The following is a 13,935-nucleotide window of genomic DNA, read 5'->3' as shown; positions in this document are numbered from 1 at the left end:
CATTCTATAAATGTAAAATTGCCAGGAGTCCTTTTGCTACCATACGGAGAAAGCCTGAGAATAAAGTCAAATGGAGGCAAAAAGAGGAAGCACTAAAAACAATGTAAGGTTCCAATGATACCGTTAAAACCCCAAGATACAGCCCTGCCTGAAGTCAGTACCACACTGTAGACTTCCCAGTTCAGAGAGTCATATGGTCTCTCTCTTCTTCCTCTTTAAGCCAGTTTGACTTATGTTTTTGTGTCCTGCAGCCCCAAAGGGTCCCAAGTAATATACCAGGTATAAATGCATACAGCTTTTAGAGTCTGGTGTCCTTGAAGCTGAAGAATAGGGAGTGAAAAGGCATCTGCTTTTTCCCCAACCACTGAGCACAGAAGCCATCAGGTAATCAATCAGCCTAAAAGTTACTAAGGACTCTTGGCCTTGAGATGCACAGAAGAGGCCACAGCAAGTTATCGGGACTAGGAAATATTAAGTGCCCTGGAGATCGAAACTGCTTCTGATGATACATTATTTGTCAGACAGACCCTACTTCTAATCCCAAAGAAAACATGTCACTAGCATATAAATGCACTATTTTCTAGTATCTATACCAAATTCAACTCTATCATTCAAGCCAAGTATATCACAGGATTCAAGAAATGCCTACTCCTGCACATGAAGAACTCTACCAATTCACCAACTTTCACTTATATGTGTGTGCACTCCAGCAAATGTAGTTTTCATTTCCTCTTCCTGCCCAGACCAAAAGAGAAAGTTCATGCTCTAACTTGCTTAGAAGATGATGCTTAATTCAGGGAAAATACTCTGATTTACTTACCCTTGCTCTCAAAACACACTTCGAACATGTCATAATCTTCAGTGGTAAAGGCAAATTTCCCCTTGGTTGCATCCTCCTTGGAGTACAGAATATGGCCAGCAGAATCTGTAATCTAAAAATAAAAAGTAAGTAAGAACAGGTGGCAAATAATACTAGGGAAGAGAACTTTTAGAAATTGGAGAAATGGAAAGAAACACTGTCTATAAAAGACAGTCCAGGGCTTCCCTGGTGGCGCAGTGGTTAAGAATCTGCCTGCCAGTGCAGGGGACACAGGTTCGAGCCCTGGTCCGGGAAGATCCCACATGCTGCGGAGCAACTAAGCGCACGTGCCACAACTACTGAGCCTGCGCTCTAGAGCTCGCAAGCCACAACTACTGAAGCCCGCATGCCACAACTACTGAAGCGTGTGCACCTAGAGCTTGTGCTCTGCAACAAGAGAAACCACGACAATGAGAAGCCCACGCACCGCAAAGAAGAGTAGCCCCTGCTTGCCACAACTAGAGAAAGCCCACGCGCAGCAAGGAATACCCAATGCAGCCAAAAATAAATAAATAAATATATCAAAAAAAAAAGATAGTCTGTTATGATCACTATGGTCCAACCATTCCCAAAGACAGGAATTGGATTAGAAGGTGAAACCCAAATACAACAAATTTCACACAGTTGATATAAAGTGGGTTTATCAGCAAAAGTTCACTTTATAGAATGTAGACCAGCATCATTTCCTAGAAAGGGAAAATGGAAGTGGACAATTACTGAAAGAATATACTACAAAAAGGAGAGAGATATATAAGAACACATTTCCTGTACAAAACAAATCTTGACACACGGTGGGGGGCGGTGGATAGTGGAAATGGAGCACTTGACACAAGGAGCGAAGGAAAAGAAGGCATGCCTGGAGGAAAAATCTGGGAGAGCTATTCCTGCAGATTTTATGTGGATTATGTCAATGGCTACAAGGGGTGGGGGAAGGCAGGGGAATAAATAAGAAGTTACTCCTAAAAAAGACATCTTTGGCTTCCACAAATGATAATTCCTGTCTTCCAGGTTGTTGGCTCTAGTTTTCCAAACTTAAACCGCTCCATTCCTACAAAACGGCCTGTTAAGCACAGACGAAGCGGCATATATTGGTAAGTGAACAGTCGCATATAAAGCAAGGGCTTGACACAGTAATATGACAGACCAGGTCTCAGGCTTCTTTTCTAGAGCACATGGTTGTCTTGGCAGAAGGCACATTTCATGACCTAAGACAGGAAGCTTCTTGAAATGTAGAACACAAAAATAGTGAATTCATTATATTAAACTGGACGTTCTTATGTTGTTTGTAAAACAAGATTCAATTATAGATGAGATTTTTAAATATAAAAATTGAGTAGTATACATATAAACCTATATATTTAAAGTACTTTAATAACACTAGTTATTTCTGAGTAGTGAGATTTCTTTATAATTTTTTTTTCTACAAAGGCATGTATCACTTATCATCAGAAATAAAGTTATTTCAGTTTTGGGAAGAAAAACATAACGAAAGAATAGTTATCACTGCTAGACAAATTTGAAATGATGGGATAATAAAAAGGTTTTATGGGGCTTCCCTGGTGGTGCAGTGATTGAGAGTCCTCCTGCCGATGCAGGGGACACAGGTTCATGCCCCGGTCCAGCAAGATCCCACATGCCACGGAGCAGCTAGGCCTGTGAGCCATGGCTGCTGAGCATGCACGAACGGGAGAGGCCACAACAGTGAGAGGTCCGCGTAACACACACAAAAAAAACCAAAACCCAACAAACAAAAAAGGTTTTATGGCACATCTAAATTCCCTAAGAGTAACAGCAGTAATATTAACCAAGTATCTTCTGCCATGAATGATGTTGATCATTCATTAATCTGTCAAACATTTAAGATGCCTGGATCTGCACTGGTCACTGGAGAAATAGGATGTGGAAGATGGTTCCCATCTTCGAAGGGCTTAAGAGTATAAATAGGAGAAGAATAAGAAATGAGACAACTTCGCTGCAGTGTGGAGAGTGCGTCTGTACCATGGGATTATGGAGGGTCACTCACAGAGTGTATCGTGGAGGAGGTGACACAGAAGCTGAGTCATGAAGGATGAGTTGCAATCAAGGGAAGAATAGGAGTAAAGACATTCAGGGTAGAAGAGACAGCAAATATGAAGGCTTAGGTCCAGAAAAACGAAACAGAACAAAAACATGGTATCATCACAACACTAATAGCTAATATTTATTAAGCACTTACTAAATGCTGAGTACTGTGCCAAGGGCTTTATATGCATTTTTTACTTGATCTTCACTATAACCCTACAGGTAAGAAGTATTTTCTCTCCCATGTTCCACAGGAGGAAACTGAGGCACAGAGAGGTTAAGTGGCTGGAGAGATACTAGCCAGATCATGTGGAACTACAACATCATGCTAAGGAGTTTATTGCGCACAAAGTGGAAAGGCAATGAAGAATCTGAAACTAGAGTGATGTGATTCAACTTGCAGTTTAGAAAGATAAGTCTGATAACACTGAGAAGACAGACTCAAGAGGGACAATGCTAGAGATAAGAAGATGTGTTAGGACACTAACCCAGTACTCCAGGTTAGAGATGATGAAGGCTTTGTGTATGGAGAGAAGGAGCCACATTTGAGGAATTTTAAAAATGGAGAAAAAAATAAATAAAAATAAATTTAAAAATAAATAAAATAAAAATGGAGAGCCCGGGGACTGTCCTGTTGGTCTAGTGGGTAAGACTCTGCACCCCTAATGCAGGGGGCCCAGGTTTGATCCCTGGTTGGGGAACTAGATCCCGCATGCATGCCGCAACGAAGATCTTGCACGCCTCAACTATGACCCAGCGCAAGCTAAATAAATAAATAAATATTTAAAAACAAACAAACAAAAAAACCGGAGAGACCACAGGACAAGACCAAAAAGTGAATGCCCACAAAGACCAAGCAAGCAGCATAAACTGAGTCTAATGGGCCAGCACAAGTCCACGGGGTGTGGTGAACAATGTGGCAAACAGGAGACAGGCCTGTCTCAAGGGAGAAACCAATTACTACCATGGCACGCCAGCTTTTCAGACAATCTAATTCTCCAAAAGAACCTAAACATTTTAACTGTTATTTGAAATCTCCTAGTTTTTAAAGCCTCACAACCAATCCCAACATTTGAAAAACTATCTCAAGGCCAAACAAAAAATGTCTATAGAACCAACTTCCGGGCCACCGATATCTGACCTCGGCATAGGACAGGAAGAAAGCTGGCTAAAATCACACGGAAGAACTGTTGTGCAGCACTGAGGTGAGAGCTGACATCAGGGACCATGGATTTCTAGTGGCCTCACCTAGCAGCCAGGATGCGGAAGCAAAGAAAAGTATCACATGATTTAGGTCTGGGGTCTACAACTGAGTGGTCTGGAAGGATACAGGGATTAAGGAATTATGTTATAAACTTTACCTACATAGTCTTTAATCCTCACAACAATCCCAGAGAGGCCAGTCTTATTATCCCCATTTTACTGAGGCAGAAACTTAGTAACTTGTTCATTATCACAGAGCTAATAAATTGTGTATGTAGATTTGAAGACAGGGTCTAAAACCTATGCTCTTTCTACATTCCATGTTGCAGCCCTACAGCAGGAATGGCTGAAAGAAGTAGAATGCAGGGAAGCCAAGAAAGACTAACAGAATCTGATGGATTCTTTGAGTTGGTGCAAGTCAGAGAGTCTGAGAGTCCTCTTGAGTGGGACATGGCACTGTTCAGTTTGCATTCTCCACCTTAGAGGGCTTAGTCTGAGAGTCCTCTTGAGTGAGACATGGCACTGTTCAGTCTGCATTCTCCACCTTAGAGGGATTAGCAGGCAGCCACAAGGTAGAGGCCTTGAAGTCAGCAATAAATAAACAATCTGCATGGGAATATTTAGCCCTGAAAATTCCTAAAGACCTCTTGTTCATGTGATACTTTTCCTGAATTATCAACTAAAAGAAAAAGCCAAACAAAGGACAATTCAACTTAATCAGACTTACAAGACTTGGCATAAATTTGCCCAACCAGGTTATTTCCTAGAAGAATAGCTTATGCTCTCTTTGCATTCTCCTATGATTTTTTTAAAAATACATGTGCCCTAGAATATCTTTTATTTTTTTTTATTATAAATTTATTTTTATATTTTTTTATTTTTTGACTGTGTTGGGTCTTCGTTTCTGTGCGAGGGCTTTCTCTAGTTGTGGCAAGTGGGGGCCACTCTTCATTGCGGTGCACGGGCCTCTCACTATTGTGGCCTCTCCCGTTGCGGAGCACAGGCTCCAGACGCGCAGGCTCAGCGGCCATGGCTCATGGGCCTAGTTGCTCCGTGGCATGTTGAAATCTTCCCAGACCAGGGCTCGAACCCGTGTCCCCTGCATGGGCAGGCAGATTCTCAACCACTGCGCCACCAGGGAAGCCCCTCTCCTAAGATTTTAAAAGGGTTCTTCAAAAAAAATTATTTAAGGACAGGAGCCTCTTTAGATGACAAAGGATCCTAGGCAAAGGTCAGAAAACTCTTACTAAGCAGTGGCAAAAATCCTTCATTGAGTACTTTGCAAAATGAATTAAGAAGTCTGCCATGTTCTTCTGAAAGACTCTAATAGAATCCACACTTCCAACTGGTTCTCGGAAGGAGTAAAAATTGTTTAAATTGTCTTCTTCTACACTATACTGAGGTACTACAGTCATGGTAGAACCACTTGCATTGTTGGTTTTCTATGACATCTGAAAATGTATTAAAGACGCAAATATTTTACAAGAGGCTGAAGGCAAAGCACCCATCACTGCCTATACCATTTATCAGCATGAAATTTACCTTCTGGAAATAGTGTGTGATAATGATCACATTTCCATCAGTGTCTCCACATTTCTATACTCCCTATGACCTTCAGTTGACACAACTATATAAGGGTATCTATCCAGATATTTGGAAATCCAGACAGGCAACTTGACAATTTAACCTTCATGTTAGGCTCTTAGAGACTGCTGGGGATTCTAACAGATCCCAGAATTTTTTTTTTTTTTGCAGTACGTGGGCCTCTCACTGTTGTGGCCCCTCCCGTTGCGGAGCACAGGCTCTGGACGCGCAGGCTCAGCGGCCATGGCTCACGGGCCCAGCCGCTCGGCGACATGTGGGATCTTCCCGGACCGGGGCATGAACCCATGTCCCCTGCATCGGCAGGCAGACTCTCAACCACTGCGCCACCAGGGAAGCCTGAGATCCCAGAATTTTTCTGAAAATCAGTAGGTTTCCCACATAGTTCATAACTTTGCAGCTATTAAGGAGCCAAGCCACTGATCTTAAAAAAGAAAGAAAAAAAATCACATGCCCTAACCCCAGCATAATTACATAAATCAGCAGGTAGCTAAAATCAGGGAATAGAAAACTGGGCAAATCTCAGTGACTAGCCAGAGCCGGCAAAGTCTAATAGGCTGAAGTGATGGTTTTAAGTTTCTTTAATTAAAATGTTCTGATTACAGATCACTTTAAAAGATCATCTGGTTCCTCAAAAACTGAGAGATTGTATTTTTTATTCTTAAATTCTACTAGAGAACCACCTTGGTAATATGATAACTGCCACTTTCACCTACTATAACAGCAAACCCTTAAAGGATTCCCCCTTAACAATAAAAACACATAAAATTTACTGTAAAGTTCTTAAACAAAGGTAATATCAAGCCATAAAATTTGCCCATATGACATCAAGGAATGGGAAGTAATAAAGATTTGTTTCTAGATTACACCTCCTGAAGAAAAGCAAACCAAAGTTCACAACTTACAAAGTAGGGAAGAAAGTGTTAATTGTATATGCATAGTAGCTGATGTCAAGAATATGTGAATACTCACACCAAAACCATCAAATAAGTAAGAATACAGGTCCACTGGGAAAACAAGACTCATTTAGAATTGGATTTTCTTGGACGATTCTAGGCAGTGGCCAGAGAAAACAGGTTCTTGAGCAGTTCTTCTACTCCTGAAGCCTGCCCCCCTCCCTTGACCACACATTCAAGATAATACCCTGCTTACTTCCAAAGGATCTTTAAGTAGCTTAGGCCAAAACACTAGGCAAATAAAGCAATTAGGAATTAAGGAATAGAGTTCACCTGGAGGAAGAAACTAATAGGCACTATCAAGAACCTAAACTAGGGCTTCCCTGGTGGCGCAGGTGGTTGAGAATCTGCCTGCCGATGCAGGGGACACAGGTTCGAGCCCTGGTCTGGGAAGATCCCACATGCCGCGGAGCAACTAGGCCTGTGAGTCACAACTACTAAGCCTGCGTGTCTCGAGCCTGTGCTCTACAACAAGAGAGGCCACAATAGTGAGAGGCCCGTGCCCCGCGATGAAGAGTGGCCCCTGCTTGCTGCAGCTAGAGAAAGCCCTATGCACAGAAATGAAGACCCAACACAGCCAAAAATAAATAAATTAATTAATTTAAAATTAAAAAAAGAACCTGAACTAAGCAAATGGTATTTGCATAATAAATTTGGCTCTCAGTTTTCTGGAAGCCAAGATTAAGAGAGAAACAAGTTGGGATACACATCATTTGTTTTCTGATGAAAGCTCACAAATTTATCTTCAGAGATAATTTTCCTGGAACTAAACAAGAACAATTTCTCAGGAAGTTTCTTGTGAAAGGACTGTGACCAATATTAGACTCTCCACTTTCAACCATGGCCTTGCTAAAGATAGAAATACAATTCAGATGGATGCTTTTAGTGCCCCTCCATAACAATCTCCCTGACCTAACAATGCAGAGGTGGGACCTGAAGGAACTGGATGAATGCTCGTGAACCCCGGGCCTCTGCTCTTTAGCACCACCACTTCTCTCCCCATCCTAGCTCCTCTTGCTGCTCAGGGGATTCTCAGCCTTACTCTAAAGTTGCAAGAAGGCTGGGACTACTTTTGGCCACTTGCTGGTACCACAAGTGTGTTTGGGGGGGAAAAAAAAAAAGTGTCAGGAAAAGATACCTTAAAAATAATACTACCCATCCAGATCTTGGTTTCTAATACCATTCTCCAATAAAAGGGAACCAGGGCTCCTTGGAGAAATGGCTGACCCCAGGACTGGGACAATACACAAGATGAGCCTGGGACATCTTGTAGTGCCAGAAAGTAAAGAAGTGCTCAAAAACAAAACAAGACAAAAAACAACAGGGGTCTGTCAAAGGGACACAGGAGCCAAATGAAAGGACTTCCAACAGCCAAAGCTGTAACAATTTGAGCAACAAAATAAAGCAGTATTGGATTGTAATTCAAAATATAAACACCCAGGAATCCATAATGATATAAATGATTAAACAAGCAAACAAACAAACAAGCTGGGGAGAAGAAAAAAATCTCCCATGCAGAACACTCTCAGATAATTTATGAAATTTTAGGAACAGCACCCTCAAGGAAGTCAAGCATACTCCCCACTCAAGTGTGGGCTGCATGTAGTGACTTCCTTCCAAAGCATAGAAAGGGCGAGGGGGGAGTAACTTTACAGTGGAGAAACCTGACAAACACTACCTCTGCCAGATGATCAAGGTCAATATAACAGTGATAATTCATGTTGACAATATGCTCCCTTGACATGATATGATGAAAATGACCCTTTACCTTTGTGGTCTTCCTCCCCAAAACCCTTAATTCCAGTTTCATCATGAGGAAAACATCAGACGAATCCCAATAGAGGGGTATCCTACAAAATACTTGATCAGTACTCTTCAAAACTCAAACAGCTGTCAAAAACAAGGAAAATCTGAGAAACTGTCATAATCTAGAGGAGCCCAAAGAAATACGACTAAATGTAATATATCCAGAATGGGACACTGGGACAGGAAAAAAGGACATTAGGTAAAAACTAAGGAAATCTGAATAAAGTATAGACTTTAGTTAATAATAATGTATAAATACTTGTTCATTGTGACAGACAAAATGTATCATACTAACGTAAGATATTAACAATAGGGGAAACTGGGTGTGGGGTATATGGGAACTGTATTATCTTCACTGTTCTTCTGTAAATCTAAAACTGTTCTAAGATAAAAAGCTTATGTAAAAAAATACTATTCAGAAAGATGAAGTCAAACACATACACACACACACACACACACACCTCTCTAGATTCTCAAGAAATTTATAATCAAAGCCAAGCAAGTAAATAAACATTTTCATATACTTTTTATGTTGTAAATACAAATAGTTAATTTGGACAAGTCTATACCTACCCTTGTAAAATGACATATGATCTATGGGGAAGGTGGCAAGTCTGTGTCTTTCTAATGGCACAGGTCACACATTGCTTTCATTTGCTGAATCAGCTCCATACCCCACCAGTCCAAGAATATGTTAAAAACCAAAAGCCAAATCCACGTCTTTCCGGGCGTGCTACCATAGCAGCAGAGGTCAACCAGCTTGCAGCTTTAGTGAAACTCTGAAGATGTAATTTCCTTCACATAGGCTCCTACCTGCACTCTGTCTTCCTCAGGTTTATGACCAGTCTGGCATATCATACTGAGTATACAATGTGTACATATTATTTTAAGGCTAACCATAAACCTTGTAGCTCCTGAATGACTAACTCAGGAATTCAGAAACAGCCAAGTCCCTTGGAGAAGCTCTACACATTGAACAAAAAGGAACCAAAACAGAAACACCTACCCTTTTCTCCTTTTGAGAGACAGTACAGCATAGTAGTTAGACTGAAGGTTCTAGAGTCAGGCCTCAGGTTGGTGTTCAAATCACAGTTGTGCCACTTACTAGCTGTAAGGCCTTGGATATGTTCCTTAACCTCTCTGTGCCTCATATATAAAATAAGAACAAGAGTATGTACTTTATGAGGTTATTGTGAAAATTAAATTTAATATAGGTAAAGTGCCTAGAAGAGTGTCTGGCAGCTGGCAAGCACTCAGTAAGTGTTATTATTATCATTGTCGTTGTTACTGTTAGCATTTTTGCTATTATGGTAACTGCTTGTTAGTGATAACTCAGAACTCCACAAACAATTAGGTCACTAACCATACTTTCAATCTAAAAGTGCTAATGGATGGCAAACTAGATAAAGTAGTCTGCATCGACTAAACCCAGGGATGACTAGGGCCTAAATGGTTGTTGCATGGAGATAGGAAAAGACAGACAGGTAAACCTCAAGGAAGCAGCAGTAAGATTTAGAAACTGAAGAGATACAAAATGCCTAACAAAGCAGGTATTCAACAAATCATTTTAGCAGGGGATAGAAAGAAATACCAGATGACTTCAGCAATTCCTGCAAGTGTTTTACCCAATAAGTAATAAACTACATGAAGGACCCAATAACATTAAGCATGGGGAGAGGAGAAGAGAGGACTGTGAGTGCATATATAATGATCAGGGGTTGTGGGTCTATACACTTCATTTGGTTAGAGTTCACGGTGAATCTTAAACTGTGGGGTCCAAACAGAAAGAACACCAAATCACTGAAGATGCTGTAGTTTTACACTAGAAAAATAGCGTCAGAAATACTTTCAAGAGACTACCACAAGTACTACACACTAAGAACATGGACGACTCTGTCAGCCCAGAGCTATATTTAATGGGCAGAAAACAAATTTACTCTGATCTTTCAAACAAGAGCAAGTACCAAGTTTACCAACAGCATCCCTGAAATCAAAGGATCACATCTAGATTTTACCCAGAACAAAGTAAAACTTAGAAAGGCCACAAGCAGCATTTAGCAACACTAAATTCTTTCAAATTTCCAACACAATTCAGCAATGGCAGAGCACAGCACAGAAGTAGTTTAAGAAGGCATAAAGAAGTACTGAAAACTAGACATGGAAAATTTCCAGGTACTGGTATGATAAAGGATAGATGATCTCCTCCTGCTTCTATCAGCACTTACGACATTAACTCAACATAGGCAATACGTCATACTTGACTGGGGGGGTGGGAATTGGGGGGTTGCGGGGGTGGGCGGGGGGAGAAATCTGGAGAAAGAGAGGGAGGAAGGGAGGGGAATGAGAAGGAAAGACCAGTTGCTGCCCTAACAATACTGCTGCGGGGGTGAAGCCAGATCAAATGTTTTTTTTCATACTGTTCCGAAGTTATTTACGGTAAAAACCTCCAGCGTGACCCTTTCAGGCACAAACAAAGCCTTGTTCTTTCTTAACAACTAGTCCCTTGATTTCCCACACGTTGTGTTGAACAATGAGGTTGGGGGCACAGGATAAAGCAGATGACATCAATCTCCCTCAAGTCGGAGGCTTGTTTCGGAGCCCGAATTCTGGTCTGTGGCCAGCTGGCTGATTTCACAGAGGGCTCTACTGTCCAGGATGCCAGGCTGCATATGCATTTGGGGGCCATGGCTCAGGATCAACCACCAGTTAGCAATTCACACAAGAAACAACACAGAAGTCACTGCACCTCACTAGATTACCTTTATAAATCTGTTCCCTTTTCTAGAAACTAGGCTCAGTCTTCAGAAGTCATCATAAAGATATGGTAGAGCAATGTCAAATTCTAAGCAGCCCCCTTCTCTAGACGAGCTGAAAAGAGAGAAGGCTGGGGACAACTGCTGAACAAGAGAAATTTAAATGAAGTAACAGAGGCAGATTCAGTCGTTTGCCAGTGGCCAGGGGGGTGGGCTGTGCCATGGGCTCCAGTTCCCTCCCCCTCTCCCTCTAAGGATCCATAAGGAGACTGTCTATGCATGGCCCCACGGCCAGCAGGCGGCTCAGTCTGGCCTCAACACCCTGCCCCAGAGAGTCCTCCGGAAGGAGCCTGTCACCCCATCTGCACTTGTCCTCATGAGCCACTCCAATGCCCAGCCCACAGGTGCCCCTGTCCAGAAGGTGGTGGAGAACAGCAGTGGGACCCCCAGCTTCTCAATGCATTCCTTCCTAACTGACGACTTCGAGACTGGGCCTCCTCTGGGCAAAGGCAAGTTTGGAAATGTGTACTGGGCTTGGGAGAAGAAAAGCCATTTCATCGTGGCACTCCAAGTCCTCTTCAAGTCTCAGGTAGAGAAGGAGGGTGTGGAGCACCAGCTGTGCAGGGAGGCTGAAATCCAGGCCCCCCTACAGCATCCCAACATCTTGCGTCTCTACAGCTACTTCTATGACAGGCTTGAAGGATCTACCTGATTCTGGAGTATGCCCTCCCGGTGGGAGCTCTACAAGAACATGCAGGAGAGCCGCACTTTTGACGAGCAGCGTACAGCCAACAATCATGGAAGAGCTGGCAGATGCTCTGATACACTGCCACGGGAAGAAGGTGATTCACAGAGACATAAAGCCAGAGAATCTGCTCTTGGGGCTCCAGGGAGAGCCGAAGGTTGCCGACTTTGGCTGGTCTGTGCACGCCCCCTCCCTGAGGAGGAAGACAATGTGTGGCACTCTGGACTACATGCCCCCAGAGATGATTGACGGGCGCATGCACAACGAGAAGGTGGATCTGTGGTGCATCAGAGTGCTCTGCTGCTGGTGGGAAACCCCCCCGTTCGAGAGTGCTTCCCACAACGAGATGCATCGGTGCATCGTCAAGGTGGACCTGAGGTTACCGCCTTCCATGCCGCAGGAGCCCAGGAGCTCATCTATAAGCTGCTCAAGCATAACCCCTGAGAACGCCTACCGCTGGCCCAGGTCTCAGCCCACCCTTGGGTCCGGGCCCACCCTCGGAGGGTGCTGTTTCCCTCTGTCCTTCAGTCTGTCCCCTGAACTGTCCCTGTCATTTTCTCAGTTGTGTCTGTATGTCTGCATATGTGTAGTTAGGAGGAGGGAATTAGGGCCTGTTCCCACATCTATCTTCTACCTCCTCTTTATTTAATAAACACTGAAGCTTTTTGTACTAAATAAATAAATAAAGTAACATATTGTTTAACTTTTATGGAGAAGGAAACACAGAGTCAGGTTTTACTTTAAAGCATAGGGACTTCCCTGGTGGCGCAGTGGTTAAGAATCGCCTGCCAATGCAGGGGACACGGGTTCAATCCTTGGTCTGGGAAGATCCCACATGCCACAGAGCAACAAAGCCTGTGTGCCACAACTACTGAGCCTGTGCTCTAGAGCCTGCGAGACACAACTACTGAGCCCACATACCACAACTACTGAAGCCCACGCATCTAGAGGCTGTGCTCCGCAACAAGAGAAGCTACCACAATGAGAAGCCCGCTCCCCACAACTAAAGAAAGCCCGCATGCAGCAACAAAGACCCAATACAGCCAAAAATAAGTAAATAAATAAATTTATATTTTTAAAAAAGCTATAGCGCGCACACACACACACACACATACACTCTCTCCCTCTCTCTCTCTCTCTCTCTCTCTCTCTCTTTTCATACAGCTTTTAGTGGGAAAAAATGTTATAAGCCAATGGTTTCCCAACTGCCAAGATGCTTCTTGATAATTTTTATGCTTAAACTGTGATAAGCCTACGACTCAAGGCTGAACTCTCCAAATGATCTTGTTTGGCTTTCTCATCTGTAAGCTAGTTGGGAAACACTGGGACCATAACTGAGTGTAATATCCAAATAAAAGATAATCTCATTTAGCAAAAGGAATTATTAATAGCAACAGCACTCTTGAAGAATGACAATGAAGAAAAACCTTAGACCAGTTAGATTATTTGGAAGAGGTTAAAAAAAGTATAAGTGATCTAAATTACCAGTAGGCTTTTCTTTCCTTTCCAGTGATGATTATGACATCTCCTCACAATTGCTTTCTCTCTTTCTGTATTTCCAAAGTATAAATCACCCTTAGGTAATAACTAACTCATCTCATTCCCTAAAATTAATTCATCCTCCAATTTTCACCATTAACAAGCATTCTAAATAATAAATGGTACTGGAACCTATTAAATTATTATGGTATCATCTAGTCTTTATGAAAATGTGGTTTTCAATTCACAGATTCTGAGTCCCTAAAATGGGCTTTTATTATGGACCTGAAGTAATGAGGAAACTTCTACATTCCCTATGAATGATGAGTTAGTACTTCCTGTTTCAATTCGGTGCAGCAGTCTTTAAATCTGAAACTATTTAGCCTGGTTTAGCCTCATTTTATGAAATGAGTAGGGGAGGGATAACCTTAATTGGAAATCTTAACACAAAACACATCCCAACATGGGCCT

At 42.4% G+C, this 13,935-nt stretch overlaps 1 protein-coding gene and 1 pseudogene across 2 annotated transcripts in view; one reads left to right on the top strand and one right to left on the bottom strand.

The window, feature by feature from the left end:
• Positions 1-13,935, bottom strand: part of TMED10 (transmembrane p24 trafficking protein 10) — a 61,911-nt gene that overhangs the window by 25,039 nt on the left and 22,937 nt on the right. For both annotated transcript variants that reach the window (XM_067028064.1, XM_059055913.2), the window contains one exon: positions 821-932. In XM_067028064.1, coding sequence (XP_066884165.1) covers positions 821-932 — 112 coding nt within the window. The remainder of the gene's footprint in view (positions 1-820; positions 933-13,935) is intronic.
• Positions 11,482-12,525, top strand: LOC131751946 (aurora kinase B pseudogene; annotated as a pseudogene).

Source organism: Kogia breviceps, chromosome 3, assembly GCF_026419965.1.
Source record: "Kogia breviceps isolate mKogBre1 chromosome 3, mKogBre1 haplotype 1, whole genome shotgun sequence".
In the NCBI taxonomy this organism is placed as follows: domain Eukaryota; kingdom Metazoa; phylum Chordata; class Mammalia; order Artiodactyla; family Physeteridae; genus Kogia; species Kogia breviceps.
This window is presented reverse-complemented; position numbering and strand designations above follow the sequence as displayed.